The following is a 19,625-nucleotide window of genomic DNA, read 5'->3' as shown; positions in this document are numbered from 1 at the left end:
GTCTGGTTTGGGGATCACGACGATCATCGCTGTGTCCAGTCCTGGGGGAACAACCCTGGGTCCACCACCTCGGTGTAGCGTGCCAGCAGGTGGGTGAGGAGGATGGATCGGAATCGGCGAAGGTACTCAATCGGGAAGTCGCCAGTGCCGGGAGTTTACCCAGTTTTATAGCGGAGACCGCTTTTCCAATCTTTACCACCATCTTTGGGTGGTCCTGGTCCGCTTCCAACAACGAGGGGATCTGAAAGAGACACGTTAGTGATAGGTTCCTTACCTTAGAATATCCCCAGGCGTCAGACTTGATCTGTAAAGTTTTGCTTATCAGTACCCCTGAGCGTCAGTAGGTGGCGTCCTGCGGCTCCGCGTCCGTTGCTGGCGTCGTATGCGCCGAGATGGCGTCACTGAGGCTACTTAGGCCCCACCCATGCGCACTGGCGTCAGTTTTTTCTTTTTCTGTGCCAGTAAGTGCAGATCCGGTTAGAGCACGTACCCTAGTCATTGTTTTACTATCTTTTTGAGACTTTTGTCTCGTGTTGGTTTTCTCTTGTGCTAGTAGGGATGCCTGGTTTTAAGTCTTGCAGGATCTGCCGTCGCAATATGTTGGTGGCGGACCCTCATGACGTCTGTCTCTACTGCCTGGAGCGCGACCATGACTCCCGGTCCTGTCTGGACTGTAGGGCTATGGCCCTGAAGACCTTGAGGGAACGGCGCCGGAAGTTGCTTGAAGTTTGGCATTCGTCCCCGCACCGTTTGAGATCATGGGGTCGTTCCCTTGACCGCTCTCTGAGCCGTCACCACCACTCCTCTTCACCCTCTGATTCGGGTAAGAGACAGCACAAAAAGAAGTCGAAGAAGCGTTTTCGCTCTCAAACTTTCACCTGCTGGTCCTCTAGTGCGGACGAGGGGGCAGGGGCTCCGCCCATGTGGCCCCTTTGGAGCCTGTGAGTCCCACCGCCTAACCCGCTTTACCCGGGTCTGTCGGCGACTCCAGCACAAATGCAAGAATTTTTTCCTGCCATGGACCGCCTGTTTAGGCCTCGGGCTCCCGCCGGTGCACCTTCGGGCCCGTGGTCCCGTGTCTGGATCCTGCTGGTCCCTCGACTCATGCGGCGGATCCAGCCCCGGTGCTGCCAGCGGCACCGGCGGATCCTGCGCCCCTGGCTCCGGCCTTGGCACCAAGAGGTCCCATGCTTCCGGCCCCACCGCCGGGGCAATGGATACCGCTAGGTCCTGCCTCTGCCCCGGAGGGATTTGTCCTCCGCCTGGGACCCGAATTGCGAACCGGCGCCGGCTCAGCCCCGGCCAGCATTCCCGGCGTTGTTTATTTCTTCACCGGTCCCTGCCCCACTGCCTAGGCCTGTGCCTACGGCACCGGCAGAGGAGGATGACTGGGGAGGGTCTGAGGACCCGCTTGCTCGTCAGAGTGATTCTGAGCAGGACTGATCCAGGCTTTGCCTCTCCTCCGCCCACTATGGAGGAAGGTGCCTTGTAAACAGTGCTGCTACGTCGGGGTGCTGAGATCCTTACCCTCGATCTCCCCAGGATAACCCTGAAGACCAATCTCCTCTACTAGGTGCTCCAGCCGGCGTCCACTTCATCGGAGCCGCTGCTGCCCTTTAATGATGCTCTCACCGAAGTCTTGTTGGGCACTTGGTCACGGCCTGCCACAGGGGCCCCTGTGGATAAGAACTTCGCCAGGCATCATCACCCGGCGCCGGGTGACCCTGCCTTTATGACTACTCATCCTACACCCGAAAGTCTCTTCATTCAAGCATCCACGTATCAGAGGGCCTTTCCCACGGTTCTGCAGGATAAGGACTCTAGAAAATTGGAGCAGTTTGGCAAGCGGTTGTTCTCTTCGACCCGCTTAGGACTGCGATCAATGAACACTGCATGCCTCCTGGGCCGCTATTCCCACGCGATGTGGGATTCCGTGGCAGAGGTGTTGCCTCGGTGCCTGGAGGAGGTGCAGACTGTGCTGTCTCGGGGTGTGGCTGAGGGTAAGGACGCGGCTAGATTCGCCAGTCGTTGTGGCTTGGACACCGCCGACTCCCTCGGTAGGGCAATTTCCACGACCATGGCGCCACGCCTGGCTGAGATCCATTGGGTTCTCCCTGGATGTCTAGAGCTCGCTCATGGACATGCCTTTTGATGGCACTCGCCTGTTTGGTGATGAGGCTAACACGGCACTGGAGCACTTAAAGGACTGTCGAGCTACGGCCAAGTCCTTATGCCTTTCCACCACCTTTCATTACTTTCGTGGCCATGGCAGAGGCGCCCCTGACAGTTTGTTCAGTCAAAAGCCTGCGCAGAACCAGACTCGGCATGCCCGTGGGCGCGGATGCCACCGAGGTGGCTCCGGGGGCGGCGTGAGGCTCTGTCCACCTCCGCCCCACGACGTCTACCTCTAAGCCTTCCTAGTCTGAGCTTCGGGTCGCACCCCACGCCAGTTCAAGTTCACGTTCGGACATTTGTATAGCGCACTACTCACCCAGAGGGTCTCAAGGCGCTAGGGGGAGGGGTACAATATTTGTCGAATAGCCAGGTTTTGAGCTCTTTTCTGAAGGAGATGTGGTTCTGAGTAAGGGGGAGTTGGGTGGGGAGTGAGTTCCAGGTCTTGGCAGCCAGGAAGGAGAAGGATCTGCCACCCATGGTGGACTTCCGGATGCGCGGGACTGCGGCGAGGGCTTGATTGGACGATCTTAGTTGACGGGTGGGTTTGTAGTTGGACAGTCGAGTGTTGAGGCATTCGGGTCCTAGGTTGTAGAGGGCCTTGTGTGCGTGGGTGAGAAGGCGGAATGTAATTCTTTTGCTGACGGGAAGCCAGTGGAGGTCTTTTAGATGTCCGGTGATGTGATCTTGGCGCGGGATGTCTAGTATGAGTCTAGCTGACGCGTTTTGGATGCGCTAGAGTTTTTTCTGTAATTTTGTTGTGATTCCGGCATAAAGTGTGTTACCATAATCTAGTCGACTCGTGACCAGAGCGTGGGTGACAGTCTTTCTTTTTTCGAGGGGGATCCAGCGGAAGATCTTTTTGAGAATGCGAAGAACGTTGAAGCAGGAGGATGAGACAGCGTTGACTTGTCTGGACATCGAGAGAGAGGAGTCTAGGATGAAGCCAAGGTTACGTGCGTGGTCTGTGGGTGTGGGTGCTGTGCCCAGAGCGGAAGGCCACCAAGAGTCGTCCCAAGCTGAGGGGGAGGATCCTAGTATGAGCACCTCCGTTTTGTCTGAGTTGAGTTTTAGGCGGCTCTGTTTCATCCATTCAGCCACTTCTTTCATGCCTTCGTGAAGATTGGTTTTGGCGGTATTGGGGTCATTGGTGAGGGAAAGGATTAGCTGGGTATCATCGGCGTAAGAGATGATGTTAAGGTTGTGTTGACGCGCGATGGAGGCGAGAGGACTCATGTAGACGTTGAAGAGGGTGGGGCTGAGTGAAGATCCTTGAGGTACGCCACAGATGACTTCAGTGGCCTCTGAGTTGAATGGGGGAAGACGGACTCTTTGAGTTCTCCCAGCGAGGAATGAGATGATCCAGTCCAAGGCTTTTCCTTGTATACCGATGTTGTTGAGTCGTTGTATAAGGGTGCTGTGGCAGACTGTGTCAAAAGCGGCGGAAAGGTCGAATAGGATGAGGGCCACTGTTTCTCTGTTGTCCAGGAGTGATCGGATGTCGTCGGTCGCTGCAATGAGGGCGGTTTCGGTGCTGTGTTTGGCTCGAAACCCGGATTGAGATGGATGAAGGGAGTTGTTGGATTCAAGGAAGGCAGCGAGCTGGCTGTTGACGGCTTTCTCTATGACTTTGGCCGGGAATGGGAGGAGGGATATGGGTCGGTAGTTTTTAAGTTCAGAAGGGTCAGCTGTGGGTTTCTTCAGGAGGGCGCTGAGTTCGGCGTGTTTCCAGCTTTCTGGGAAGGTGGCGGAGTTGAAAGAGCAGTTGATGACATCGCGGAGATGGGGTGCAATGATGTAGTCAGCTTTGTTTAAGATGTGGTGGGGGCAGGGGTCAGAAGGCGAGCCAGAGTGGATTGAGTTCATGAGGCGAATGGTGTCTTCAGTGGTGATTGGGTTCCAGGCGTTGAGGTTGTTAGTTAGTGGAGTAGGATCTGAAGGGGGTGGAGAGGGTTGATCGCTGGGAGAGTTCTTGAAGCTGTTGTGGATGTCGGCGATTTTGTTGTAGAAAAAGGAGGATAACGCGTCGCAGAGGTCTTGGGAGGGGGTGATGTCGTTAGATGCTGCGATGGGGTTGGTGAATTCTTTGACAATGTTGAAGAGTTCCTTGCTGTTATGAGTGTTGTTGTCGAGACGATCCTTGAATGCTGATTTCTTGGCGGATCGAATCAGTTGGTGGTGTTTGCGAGTGGCTGTCTTGAGGGAGACCATGTTGTCTGAAGTTGGGTTTTTTCTCCATATCTTCTCCAAGGTGCGGCAGAGTTTCTTGAATTTTTTTAGTTCATCCTTGAACCAGTGGGCCTTTTTGCTGGCTGATTTCATCTGGTGCTTTTTCAGGGGTGCTAATTCGTCAGCACTGTGGGTAATCCATTGCTTGAGGTTGGTGGCCGCTTGGTCTGGGTCCATTGAGATGGTGGGAGGGTTTTGGTTGAGTGATGTGAGGAGTTGGTCGGTGGTGATTTTGTTCCAGTTTCTCCGAGGAATAGGTTGTGGACGGTTGTGGGTCAGGGAGCTTTTGTAGCTGAAGTGAACACAGTTGTGGTCTGTCCAATGGAGAGCTGTGGTGCGATCGAAGGAGATGTGCTTGCTGGAGGTGAAGATTGGGTCGAGCGTATGTCCGGCTATATGGGTGGGGGTGTCAACAAGTTGTTTGAGTCCGAGATTGGCCAGGTTGTCCAGAAGGGTGGTGGTGTTGCTGTCGTGTTTGTTTTCAAGGTGGTAATTGAGGTCTCCTAGAAGAATATAGTTCTCGGAGGCGAGGGCGTGTGGGCTGACGAAGTCCGTGATGTCATCGCTGAATAGAGTGCGGGTGCCTGGAGGTCTGTAAATGAGGGTGCCTCTGAGTGTGGTCCTAGGGTCGGTGTGGATCTGAAAGTGGAGATGTTCGGCGGTTGTGAGATTGTCGTCGGAGCTAGTTGTGATTTTGATGGTGTTCCTATGAATGATGGCGATGCCTCCTCCTGTCTGAATGGTGCGGTCTTTGCGGATAATCTTGTAAGAGTCCGGTATGGCTATGGCGATGTCGGGTGCTGAGGATGTGTTCATCCATGTTTCTGTGAGGAAGGCTCCGGGATATTCAGTCTATGATTCCGATCTTTCAGCCTCTATCCTGGGTTTCAGTCGGGATGACCCTCCGGCTCCTGGGCCTGATGGCCTCCTGCATCCTGCTGGTACCACATGCCAGATGGCCTATGCGGGCTCTGCAGTGGGACCCGAAGTTCCAGTCGGTACAGCATCAGGGCAACCTGTCCGATCACATCCAGATTCCGGAGGGCACTGCACGGCACTTGCAGTGGTGGCTCACGAATCTCGATTGGGTCAATGGCAGATCCCTCTCTCTTCCCCAACCGGAGCACACAGTGGGGACGGATGCATCCCTCCTGGGATGGGAAGGCCACTTGGGAGAGGCGGAGATCAGAGGCCTCTGGTCTCCGGCCGAGTCCTGGCTCCATATCAACCTTTTGGAGCTTCGGGCGATCCGGCTTGCACTGAAAGCATTCCTTCCCTCTGTCCAGGGTAGTGTAGTGCAGGTGTTCATTGACAACACCACTGCCATGTGGTACTGCAACAAACAGGGCGGGGTGGGGTAGTGGACCCTATATCGGGAGGCATTGCGCCTCTGGACATGGCTGGAACATCAAGGCATTACCTTGGTGGTTCAACACCTGGCAGGTTCTCTGAACGCCAGGGTGGATAAACTCAGCAGCCGGTGCATGATGGATCACGAATGGCATCTGAACTCTGACGTGGCGCAAGGTCTCTTTCTGCAGTGGGGAGAGAATTGGTTAGATCTATTTGCCACTGAAGAGAACTCGCAATGTCATCAGTTCTGCACATTGGAATTTTCAAGGCGGCATCCCTAGGCGATGCTTTTTGTCTCGAGTGGAGCTGCGGTCTGTTGTACGCCTTATCGCCTATACCACTTATGCCCAGAGTGCTGAAGAAGATCAGGCGCGCCCGGGTCCAGGTCATTCTTGTGGCTCCAGATTAGGCATGAAGGTACTGGTATCCCGAGCTACTCAATATGTCGTTCGTTCCGACAGCCTCTTTGGGAGGATCTTCTGTCGCAGCAGCAAGGGACAGTCCTTCACCCGAACCTGTCCAGCCGCCACCTCCATGCGTGGAGATTGAGCGGTGACAGTTGACCGCTTTCGATCTTCTTCCGAAGCCTGTGATGTAATTCTGACAGCCAGGCGTCCCTCCACAAAAATGGTATACGCCTGCAGGTGGAACAAGTTTGACATTGGGCACAGATAAGTCTGTGGATCCCCTTTATGCCCCTCTTTCTGAGATTCTTCTTTCCTTGGCCCAGCAGGGCTCCACTCTGGGCACTGTCTCCCATTCGACGGAGAAGATTTGTTTGGAAGGCAAGTAGATGAGGCACTTCAAGGTATGAAGAAAGATACAGATACTGCGAAGGCCCTTGGTACATTACAGTACCGTAAAGTACCCTATCGAGGTGCCCGGGGAAGAGGCCAACCATCCTATAGAGGGGGTTACCGACAGAGAAGATACCCCTCTTATTCTTCATCATCACAACCATACCGCCAACAATATGGGCATAAACAGTCAGGAAGCTATGCTAAGTCTGCTCCTACAGGACGAGGAGGTCATCCAGGTAAAGGCAACGGCAGAAGACAATGACAACCTCCGGTATCCAGCTTCATGTATTCCTTCCCCTCCACAAGTTCCCCTGGGTCGAAGAGTTGCTTCCCATCCGCATCATTGGCAGACGATAACGACGGACAGATGGGTCCTCAATATAATACAATTCGGACATACTCTGGAACTCCAATTCCACTCTTGTACTTCACCTACAGGTCAAGAGATCAAACATGTATCTCCGATGCGTCGGGAGATTCGGACAATGCTCCGAAAGGGAGCAATAGAACCGGTGCCGATTTCCCAGAAAGAAAAGGGATTTTATTCCCGTTTCTTCCTGGTCCGGAAGAATGCTCATCAATGTCGTCCGATTCTAGACCTGAGATCTCTGAATACTTATCTCAAGAAACAGTCTTTCCGGATGGTGACCCTCCAAGACATTCTGCTGCTCTTAAACCCAGGGGATCACATGAGCACCCTAGAGTTACAAGATGCATATTTTCATATCCCCATTCATCCTTCCCACAGACAGTATCTTCAGTTTACAGAGGCCGAAACCATTACCAGTTCAAGGTGCTACCATTTGGCCTCAAGTCTGCCCCGAGAATTTTTACGAAATGTCTGGCGCCAGTGTCAGCTTTTCTCAGAAAACAAAAACACCAAGTATTTCCATACCTGGTCGACTGGTTAGTAAAAGCGCCATTGGAAACTTCAACCCAGGCTTGAACAATGGCATGCATACAGTTGTTTGCCGAAGTGGGTCTGACTTTCAATATGGAAAAATCATCCCTTCAGCCTTCAAGGAAGATCGCGTCCTTGGGAGCAATTCTGGACACCTTAGTAAACAAAGCATTTCCCTCCACAGAGAGGCACATGGGGCTCATATCTCGAGTTCTCAAGAAAATAGTGTCTTTCAGTACGCAAGTACAAGTTGCTGCTAGGGACAATCATCTCTTGCATTCCTCTCATTCCTTTTTGCCGACTAAAAATGCGCCCATTGCGGGAAGAGCTAGATCCACAATGGCACCAGGCAGAGGGATCCTCCGAAGACAAGGTGAAAATCACGCCGGCTATGGACCCAAAAAATAAACATCTCGGTGGGTCTTTCTTTTCTGACCGAACCAGCTCCATTGGTAATTACCACAGATGCATCTCTGGAAGGATGGGGAGCAGTCCTTTGGGATCTGCGGGTCAGTGATCGGTGGAAATTACAAGAACAGCAACTTCACATCAACTTGCTGGAGCTCAGGGCTGAAGGCTTAGCACTACTGGCTTTTCTACTAAGAATTCCGGGAGCGTCTGTTCTAGTGAGGACAGACAACACAACAGCGATGCACTATCTCAATAAGCAAGGAGGCACCAAGATCACTCTCCCTGTCGCGAGAAGCACAAAAGATATGGAAGTGGGCTGTAGAGCACTGAGTAACTCTAAAGGAGGAACATCTTCCAGGACATCTGAACATCAAAGCGGACACCCTCAGCAGACTGAAATCGACCTGCCACGAGTGGGAAATCAACCAGGACATATTACAAAGCGTCTTCTCCAAATGGGGAGTTCCAATAGTGGATCTGTTTGCGACAGCTCAGAACAAAAAATGCCGATTCTTTGCAAGTTGGCATCACCAACGGGGGTTTTGTGGGGAATGCGTTTTGATAGCATGGTCTGGCGTCTTTGCCTACGCCTTTCCTCCTATTCCCCTCTTGCCACGTGTTCTCACGAAGATAAAGAACGAACCGTGCAAAGTGATACTGATAGCTTCATGGTGGCCCAGGCAACACTGGTTCACAGAGTTGCTCCTCTGGTCGGACGATCATCCAATTCATCTGCATCCGATACCATCACTCTTGACAATGTCCCCCGCACAAGTGCTTCATCCAGACCAGAAATCGCTGCGCTTAGCGGCCTGGCTCCTGAATACTGCGAATTTCACAACCTCGATATTTCTGCAGAATGCAGGGATATTCTAGCAAATGCCAGGGCTGAAAGTACAAACAGAACGTATAGGATGAAATGGAAAAGATTGTTTGTGGTGCCTGGAACAGAATATCCATCCTCTAAATTCAGCGGCACATCAGATTATTCCATATATTCTGATGCTAGCGAAATCTGGTTTGGCACACGCTTCTATTAAGGTGAAACTGGCGGCGATTTCTCGATATAGAAGAACGTCTTCGGGTCCATCATTGTGGTCTGAAAGAGTTATTAAACAGTTCATGAAGGGATTGTGTTGGACTTTTCCTCCCATAGGATCTCCACCACCTCTCTGGCAATTGAACATTGTTCTATCTCAATTGATGAATCAGCCCTTCGAACAAATTCACAGGGCGGATCTAAAAATCCTATCCTGGAAAGTGGCTCTTCTAATAGCTCTCACTTCAGCCAGAAGAGTTAGTCAAATACAGGCTCGCACAATACAAGAACCGTTTTTGCGATTCAGGGAGGACAGGATCGTTCTCAGGACTAATCCCAAAATCATTCCAAAAGTGCCAACAGATTTTCATATAAATGAACCGTTGATCCTTAAGGGGTTTTTCCCTCAACAGCAGCGGAAAAAGCTCTCCATTCATTAGATGTACAACGCTGTCTGAAGTTTTACTTGCAAAAAACAAAGCCTTTCCAAAAGTCTTCCCAATTATTTGTGGCTTTTAGTGCCCCCAGGAAGGGGTTTCCGTTGGCAAAGAGGGGAATTACCCGACGGATTTCAAGTGCAATACAGTACTGTCATCAGGCGGCTGGGAAGCCGTTGAATGCACATGTACGTGCCCATTCTACAAGAGCAGTGTCCACCTCCACTGCTTTATTTGGGGCGTACCTATCCAGGATATCTGTAGGACGGCTACCTGGAAGAGTATGCATACCTTCACCAGACATTACTGCCTCAATGCACCTGCAGAGAAAGATGTGGCAGTAGGACAAGCAGTACTGAGGAACCTTTTCCAGTAACGGTGAGCTCTCTTACTTTCTTGGTGATATAAGCACATTTTATTGTTGTATGCTATATTATATTATATTTAAAAAAAATTGAAGATTTATCTATATGCATTGATATATGAATGCTGCTATTGTCAGATTACATATGTTGCCTAGTTGGAGATCTTGGGTAACAAAAAATGTGCTATGATTTACTGCTCGCTATTCTGATTCAGGCATGTGAATCTATGAAAGCTCCAATACTGGAGTAAGAAAACCAGTTACGTACCTGTAACTGTAGTTCTCCAGTATTGGAAGCTTTCATAGATTCACATGCGACTCACCCTCCTCCCCTGAGAGGCTCACCTTGGATTTAGCACAAAAGGGTGTCTATGGCACAAGTGCACAAAAATCTGAGGGACAAAAGTTTCTCTCAGGAGTGTTCTAGAGGGTGAGGAGCTCTGATTGGCTCAGAGACCAGTTTGGTCTCTTTTACATAGTGAAGGTTATAGGTTGCATAAGGGAAATGGGCCTAGGCCTCTTTTCAGTTTGCTATACAACTAAGCATTGCTTTTTTATATACGACGACTGGGAATGATTCAGGCATGTAAATCTATGAAAGCTTCCAATACTGGAGAACTACAGTTAAAGGTAAGTAACTTGTTTTCATATGTTCTGGAGCTGCATCAGGAGGAACACCAGAACTCCTTTGTTCCCCCTCTCTTCCATCTGCCACACCAGTAAGGTGATAGTCAATATAGGAATAGGGCGATACAGCTTCATAAATGATTGACTGTATTTTGCAAAATGCCTTTTCTCTGACGTTTTGTCACCTATTCCAGCTATTCCTTGAAAGATTTCTTGTCAATTTCAACTAGACAGGCTTAAGAAGTCAAAATCCTTCTTAAAAAACAAACTGTGGAACGAATTCCTCCTTTCGAACATGGAAAGGGAATGTATTTGGTCAATCTTCTGGTTAGGAAAAAAGAGATCAAAGCAATGAATTTGGACCCATTCTCGACTTTAAACTGTCAAACAAACAGATGAACAGAGAGAAATTAGGAAACTAGTCTTTTATCAAACGTTGCCTCGTCTCAATCTAGAAGACTGGATGTGTGCAATAGACATTCTGAATGATGATGATAATAATACAATTTATATTTGATAGTTAACTAAAACCATTTAAATCTTAAAGACGTGTTGAGTCCATGCATCTAAACACACAGTTCATATAAACCAAGCATATGTCGAGCTTTTAGGACTTAAAAAGGGGATTCTAAAAATATTAACCAAAGTGCAGGACCAAATATTCTTCTATAAGAGGTTGTGGATGTGCTACTTTTCAGCGGGGCAGGGTTCACTAGTGAGGTGCTTCTAGTGGCCACTGTGTCCATAAACTTCACAAAGCGCACTGTAAGCCTACAATCCATTTCCCTCATAACAGTGGTTGATTGCATCCTGCCATAAGCGAATGTTTCGTTCTCGAAAAAACGGCTTCAGCCAAAATTGTCTTTTCGATGCAAACCCAGAACGGGAACACAATACGCGGCCCAGTTATTCCTTCTGATAAGGGCAGAAGTGGCAGGAATCTCCTGCCCGTGTAAGTTTCCCCTCTTTGGACTATTTCCCCCACATCGAATGGGCCCATTCTCATCCTTCTAAACCTTAATTTATAGGATTTTAACAATGGGAGTCGCTTATACGTTTGCAGGTACGACTCCCCATAGTTTACTTCTACAAACCGGTTGTGACACGTAGATTATAGTGTGAGGATATCATTTTTTTACTGACTGGTTTTTAATGGGCTTATGTAAAAGGCTTTTGAATGAATCATATGAGATGCTCGGAGCCCAGGGGGAGGACATTTGTAGGTGGGTCAGAGTCATCCGAATCTCTTCTTGCCAGTGTTAGGAAGATAGTTTAAGCATATTTTGGCCTTTGTGAAATTTGAAAGTCCTAGCATCTGCTTGTTTTAATTGAACCAACAGTTTCAATAGATTGGCCTGCTGTTCCAATATTTGGGTTGAGAGGCCGAATTCTAAACAGATCTGAGATTCCCTGAAAGAATTCGGCCACAGGAATATTTGTCAACATAGTATTGATTGCTGCTGATTTAGCCAGTGCCCAAATTGGTCAGGGAAGGCTTTATGGCCATATACGAGCGAGGGAAGAAACGTGGGTTTTATAACTTAAAATAAAGGCAGTAATGAAGGGCTTGCGGGAGTAGATGCAGCTTTACACAACCCAGCGGCTATTCCTGCAGCTCGTTTTTGCTGGGCTTCCTTGTGGACACTGCTGACGCTTGAGGCCTGGAACTAAATGCTAAGATGTTTATAAGCATGTATCTTGTCGAGGCTATTCGTCTCCAAGTTTCCACAACCAAGAGTGCAGTTTACGCAGCCTTGTTAAAGAAACTCTTGGTTTTTCATGGATTTATTTTTAGTCTGTTGGTGCTACAGTCAGGTAGTTAAGTCAAGATTGCAGGCCAATAGCAATTACATCTAACAAAACAGTATCATTGGCCTACTGCCATACAGATAGCTGTTGGTTAAGTATCGAAGGCCATGATTTTGGGTTTGTCAGAGTCCATGCTATGTCAGCTTTTTAAACATGTTGAAAAGAATGGAGACTAAACACATCCCTGTTTTAGCCCTTTGTTAATGGGGACTGTGTGGGACAGGGTGTCATCCACACTTAATTTGACATGCACCAAATTGTTGGACTACTGTGGTGGTAAGTATTTTTGTCTGGGGACCCCTGGTGCATAGTTTCTGCCACAACCTTGACCTGTCAATGCTATCAAAGGCTTTTTTATACTCCAAGCAGATGTGAATGCATATTTTCATATTCCAAATATGGATCCGCATCAAAACGTTCTGATTCCTTGTCGAGAAAGACTGTTACCAGTAAAATACCAATAATTTCGCTTTACAGATGCACCCTTCTCCAAGTGTATGATGGTGTTCACCCCACACCTGGGAAGAGAAATTGGTCTTCCCATATCTGGACAGCTGGCTGATCAAAACTTCGACTGCTGAGGAGGTTATGCATCCTTTGTAGAGTACACTGTTTATTCTAAAGTGACTGAGTTTTCCCAATCCAATCCATTCATCTGTGAGCATTGCTTGATAGATGTTAAAGTGTACTCATCGGGAGAGAGCCTACTGTCTGTCCGTCTGGATTGTCACAAATTTCTCACCCTTATTGGGATCATGGCTTATTGGGATCATGGCTACTTTCAACATTTGATGCCTCATGCACTCCACCACATGCTGCCTATTGAGTACTACAACAGGGATGCATACTGATTCTAAATCTGGCTGCGATTGTCTGTCTGTTAGTCGTGCAAAGTGAAGTATCAATTGAAAGAGATCATTTTTCACACATACCTTTCAATGCAGACCATTGTGATGAATACCTCTCAGTTGCTTAGCTCATATCGATTTAAAGGACAAGGGACATGGTCTTAAAAAGAAATGCCCTACCGCAACAGTCTACTGAAATTGAGAGCAGTACACCTGGCTCTTAACTCTTTTCTTCCAGCAACGAGGACTAACTCTGTGCTTGTGCTGACAGACCACACAACAATGATATATCATCTGAACAAGCAATGAGGAACAAGAGCCATGTTTTTGCACATGGTCAATAGCCAGATACCTGATACCTTCATTTTACAGCACTTTTCATGTGTTCAGAATGTAGAAGCCGATTAACTCAGCAGAATGCTTCTGGAGGATATCAAGTGGGTTATAAATGATGAAGTTTTGCTTAAAGAAGCTTTTTAACAGAGCTTTATCAGTTTCCAATCATATAAGGCTGCAGCCTATCCAGTCAGTTAGTTATCTTCATTGCTCTCGCGTTTCCTTTAATATCGTTTTTTAAACGATTGAGCGATAGTTTGAATTTATAATTGCTTTCTTTTTTCAAAAATATAACATTGTGTCCAATGTAGTCACAATAGCTTGCCCAAAAATGTTTTTTAAATGTTTTGTTTTTAGATTGCATTTTCTAAAGAAAAGTTTCTTGTATATTTATTTTGTAAAATGTTCTCTGGGGTCCTCTGAGTGACCAGTGCAATTTATTGCTCATGATTTTGGTGGAGATTCCCCTGAATGAGAACTAGAATTACAGCTAAGTAACGTTTCCTTCTTTAAAATTGTGCTTTTCCTGAAACTATTTTTATTTCTATATCTGCTTGAAAATAAAGATCCTGTTTAAATATGAATGAGCTGAAACTGATAATTTTCTAGGTTCCAGCAGAAAAGAAATCTGCTCAGTGGCGTGCTTTGGATGATGCCCTGTCTGTACGACGAAAGGCTGTGGATGAAGCTGCTGATGCGCTTTTGAAAGCCAAGTGAGTAGCCTTGAACCACAGTTGACTACCAGACAGCTGCAGTTTTTAAGAAAGACTGTTTCAATGTATTTTGTAGTTTATAGTTGGCACTTTGGCATATCAGTCACACACATCTAATTGTACATTTTCTTTGTCTTGTATGTTTGTTCACCCTTTTGTGTAACTCGTGTAGGCTGGGCTTGTACATGCCCTTGAAGATTACTTGGTAAGGGCCAACCTTCCACGAATAGTACAGCACTAACAGACTTTACATTAGACTTCATCACTTGGGACAGAATCCTCGGTATTCTGTTGTTTGTTCCTGTTGAAGAATGCATTTTATAATTGATGTAAATGCTCGAGCACAAGGTTTACGGTGTCTCTGGTACAACACTATGACCTTCTGCTAATTATGTGACTATTGATGGCTTTCAATAAGGTTTTTTTTGATTGCTCACTAAAGTGCTTCATGCGGAGTCAAAACATATGCCACTTCAGAGCGCTTTGTTCTTCACATACGGACCAAGACTTTTTTTAAATTGTATTTATCGGCATTTATGCAATTAACCATAGCAATGTAAGTAATCACATACGAGAACCAGCATTGGCATAGCCAATAGGTCCCACCTTTGGGACCTTATAACTGTTTAGCCATGCAACACTTGATGTTGTTGCACCAAGCATATTGTACTCGATAACTAAACACTTACAAGGTCCCAAAGGCGAGACCTATTGGCTATGCCAATGCTTCTTTTAATGAAGAGGTAGATGAAATTTGACAGATATCCAGTAGCAGAGAGTTCCATATCTTTGTGGCAATACCTGAGAAGGCTCTGTAGCTCGTTCTCTTTTTTTTGGGAAAATCTCTGGTTTCAGTAGCAGTGAACTTGCACTTTGTGAGGATCTGCATCCCCCTGATAACTCTATAGCTTTCGTTCCCGATATGTGGGTGTCTTGAAATGTAGGACTTTGTGTCATGCAAGCAATCTTTAGCTGTATTCTTGCTTCATATGGAAACCAGTTTAGAGTTTTTAGGGTTGTAGATATGTGATTATTTCTTTTTGTACTGGATATCCATCTGGCTGTAGCATTAAGGAAGGCCCTTAGAGGGGCCATATTGTATTCAGGAAGACCGCGAAGAATGGAGCTTTCCTAGTTTAATCTAGGCAACACAAGAGCTTGGACCGCCAGCTTAGTCGTCCTGTGGTAGGAAGGGTTTGAGTTTTCTTAGTATACTCCTCTGGTAATTAGCTCCTTTGGTGGCATTGCTAATATAATTCTGCATATTCAAGTGTTTGTCTAGTGTAATTCCCAGGGATCTAGCAGAATTCATAATGTGAGGAGAACAGTTGAAGGTTGTTAGATGCTTCATCCAGAGGTCGATCTTGAGGGTATGATTAGGAGGAACAATGAGGAGGACTTCTGTTTTGTAAGTGTTAAGTTTGCGATGATTATCTGTGAGCTAGTTTTGAGTGTTCAGCAAGGTAGAGAGCAGGGATGGTAGCGGGGTGGTGGGATGGGAGTTTTTCTTTATACGTCTGCATTTGCTACTGAACTGTTTCCTCAGTTGCACTTCACGTTTAATAATGTTGCTGCCACTTCAAAAACATTGTCAAATAGAACAATATGTCAACTATAGATAATTTACCCACCTATTCCAACCTAAAGCTTATCACTTGGAACGTTAGGGGGTGGAATAATGCAAAGAAAGGGAGGAATATTATGCACTACTTGCGTCACAGAATTGACATCACGTTTTTGCAAGAGACCCATCTCCCTAGGACAGATACCACTTTGTTTGCTACAGCCAGGGGTCCACATAGATATTTTGCATGATTCCCTACATATGCATGAGGCACTGCGATCCGCATACACAAGCGGCTGCCATTTCAACCACATACAGTACACAATGACACGGGAGGACGATACACCATTGTAACAGGGCAATTAATGGGTCATCGCATAACATTTGTGAACATATACACTCCTAACGTAGATTGCCCGGAATATTTCCATGATGTGCACTCCTACATTCTGCAACTAGGTGCTGACTTTATCTGCATGGGGGGCGATTTTAATTTATTGTTGGAACAAAATTGGACCGCTCGTCCGCTTCCTCAGATACCAAACCGCATTCCCGGCAGGCTCTCATTGAACTCTGCGATTCCATTGGGCTATGTGATGCTTGGCGTCATCGGAACTCATCTACCCGCAATTACACCCACTATGCCGCTTAGTATGGCACATGGACTAGGTTGGAGTATTGGTTATTCACGTCCAACTTGTTTACATGGTACAAATCTATCAAACTTACCTTGAGGGCAGGCAACAGCTGGTGTCGCTTCCACCTTTCAGCTCGGAGCCAAGGAAAATCGGACAGGGGGTGCCACAGGGCTCGGCCATCAGCCCGTTATTGTTTAACCTGTACCTCCGTCCACTTGTCCAGCTAATAAAATCTTTTGGGGTCTCGGCATTTAATTATGCCGACGACACTCAGCTGGTGTTTTCCTTGGAAGGAAGCAATGCAATCTCGCTGAACACCTTCCATCGCTGCATGGCAGCTACAGCGGATTGGCTTCAAGCAAATTCTTTGCAACTCAATAGCTCGAAGACGGAGGTGCTCCACTGTTCCACTGATCGGATCCCGCGGGCTTTACCCACCGACTTCTGGCCCAGCACTTTTTCCGAACCAGTGTCGGCATCGGAGTCAGCCCGTAATTTAGGGGTCATGTTCGGCCCTAATTTACAACTTGACCTACATGTTAACAAAACCACGGGAACATGTATGATGCTGCTCCGTATGCTCCGCAGAGTCTTGCCTCTGCTTCCTGCTCGTTCCAGGCCGGAGGTAGTCCGTGGGACTATTTTAAGTCGGCTGGATTACTGTAACGGCCTCCTTTTGGGGGCCCCAAAAAATCTGATTGGGAAACTGCAGAGGGTGCAGAATATGGCTGCTAAACTGGCCCTTTCACGTCCCAGATCCAGCTCTTCTACTCTGGCGCTTCGTGACTTGCACTGGCTCCCGGTAGAACTACGGGTCCAATTCAAAGCGGCCTGTTTGGTATTTAGAGCGGTTCACCTCTTAGGCCCCCTTCCACTACAAAACATGTTTGCATGGTATTCGGCCCCACGGCTTCTGCGGTCGTCATCGGCTCACCTTCTGGTGGTACCCAGGTTTCAAAGAGTGAGGATGGGCGGCCGCTCATTTAGAGTGGCGGCAGCTAAACTGTGGAATTCTCTCCCACTCACTCTCAGGAGCTGCAAGGACTATCTTCCATTCAGGAAAGCCTTAAAAACTCATCTCTTTCCTAAGTAATGGCTGCGCGTCTGCTCTAGTCTTGTGCGATGGGTTCTCTGATCAAAGCGCCAGGATGCCCTCTGGGTGACAGGTTTGCGCTATAAAAGTATGCGAAATAAATAAATAAAATAAATAAAACTGCTCCCTAGAACGTATTTAGACCACACCCCAGTGGTTTTGGAGCTGATAGCTCCTAGTCCGGAGGCAGTTGAAAGACCGTGGAGATTCCCCGGTCGCACATTACAAGACAGTCTCTTTCACTCGGGATTTCAAACTGCCATCGAAGATTGTTTTGAACTTAACATAGGCTCTGTCACCACTAAGGCTACGCTTTGGGAGGAGAAGGCTTACATTTGGGGTGTATGCATCTCTAAACACTCACGGGTACTGAAAGACCTTGAAGCCATGTTATCGAACATTGAGAGTAAGTTATATGCATTAGACAGAGATCAGGTTGTGCGTCCGGACTCCGCAAACTATACCACACTCATGACCCTCTTGACAGAATTTAAGGAGGCTACCGAAAGGGAGACACTTTTCCTCACTAAATATAGCATGGCCCGCCTCTATGGGGAGGGAGACATAACTGGACTGGCCTTGATCTTACTGTCAAAACCCCATGCTGGTCGATCCTACATTACCGAGATCCAGACCCCTGAGGGCGGGGTCCTCACGACTACTTCGAACATCCATGATGAGTTTTTCTCATTTTACGCTAACCTGTACACCTCCTGCAGAAACGACAATGACTTGGCTCAAGAGTCTTACCTTTCTGAGACCGCAGTGGTCTGGCTGGAGAAATTCATGCAGGACTTCCTTGCTGAACCTTTTTCTAGGGAAGAGATCTCCAGTGCAATAGACGCCATTAATGGTACCACTGCCCCTGGGCTGGATGACTTTTCGGGAAGGTTTTATAAAGCCTACAAGGACTTGCTGACCCCACATTTACTGGAAGTCTACAGTGTGGCCCTCGAACGGGGCAAATTGCCCCCTACACTGTGAGAAGCAGTAATCATTTTATTTCCCAAACCAGGAAAAGACCTGCGTTCCTGTGGATCATATCGCCCCCTTTCACTCCTCAATTTAGATTACAAAGTATTGGCCAAAATGATTGCGTCCCGATTGGCCCTTCTACTAGACTGCATTATTCCCCCAGCCCAATCAGGATTCGGCCCACATAGGTCAACCGCCCTTAATTTAAGGACCCTATTCACTGTACTACATAGAATATCGCTGGAGGTCCCAGCTGCTGCAATACTAGTTGACATCGAAATGGCCTTCGACTCTAAACTCTAAACGGTGGGATTGTGAATCCCCACTTACCTGGTCCTCAGACACGACTCGTTATTTGGGGATCCACATCCACATTGACTCAGATGAGATCATCAGATTGAACTATGGCCCTGGGATACATACCCTTGAAGAACACGTTGAAAGATGGTTACACCTCCCTCTATTAATAGCATGTCGCGTAGCCTTGATTAAAATGATCGTTCTTCTAAGGTTCTTGTATCTTTTTAAAAATATTCCGATCCCACTCTCAAATAGCATCTTTCTCACACTCTGATCTCATCTTATTAGGTTAACATGGGGCGACAGGAGACCCACGGTTAATTGGGATGCCATGACACTACCTTATAACAGGGGAGGACTGGAGTTCAGAATCTTCAAGTATCACCCCAACGGCAGACTTCCTTATTCAAACCTGAGCGCCAGCTAATACTGCCCGCGTCCTTGCATACAATCTTACCCCAAGGGTTCCCACCAGACCTCGGAGATATCCATACAGACTCTACCACCAGCTGGACTTGGCAGAAATTGGTCCGGGTCACAGCTGCAACTGCACTTTACTCCCCTTATACCAATACTGAATAATCCTTGGATCCCCATTATGATGGAGAAAATAGTACAGCGTACATTAACCAAATTTGAAATAAGCAAAGGTGGTAACCTATTTCCTGATGGACCCTTTTTTCCGTAGAGGAAGAAGTTAGATTTAGCAATGCTACATTCATGGACAGCTTCATTCTCAGTCAGCTACGAAGTGCGCTTAGGGCAGCAATTTTCGAGTTCCCTTTGGCTCCGGCTGAATTCGGCCCGCTGACAACCGTAATCTCCACTCCTGACAGTGAGGGCCTGGTCTCCAAAATGTATCGAGCATGTATGTTACTTGTCTCTGGCAGGAATATCGGGGTGTGGGAGGCGTGGGAGAGGGATTTAGGGCATCCCATTTCAGACTCACACTGGGACTTTTGCTGCACACAAATTAAATAAATGTCCCTAAATAGTAAGCACAGATCTGAAAGAGA

General features: G+C 47.6%; 1 protein-coding gene across 2 annotated transcripts in view; it reads left to right on the top strand.

The window, feature by feature from the left end:
* Window positions 1-19,625, top strand: part of IMMT (inner membrane mitochondrial protein) — a 442,904-nt gene that overhangs the window by 232,536 nt on the left and 190,743 nt on the right. For both annotated transcript variants that reach the window (XM_078678663.1, XM_078678664.1), the window contains one exon: window positions 13,936-14,039. In XM_078678663.1, coding sequence (XP_078534789.1) covers window positions 13,936-14,039 — 104 coding nt within the window. The remainder of the gene's footprint in view (window positions 1-13,935; window positions 14,040-19,625) is intronic.

Source organism: Lissotriton helveticus, chromosome 2_2 (genome assembly GCF_964261635.1).
Source record: "Lissotriton helveticus chromosome 2_2, aLisHel1.1, whole genome shotgun sequence".
NCBI lineage: Eukaryota > Metazoa > Chordata > Amphibia > Caudata > Salamandridae > Lissotriton > Lissotriton helveticus.
This window is presented reverse-complemented; position numbering and strand designations above follow the sequence as displayed.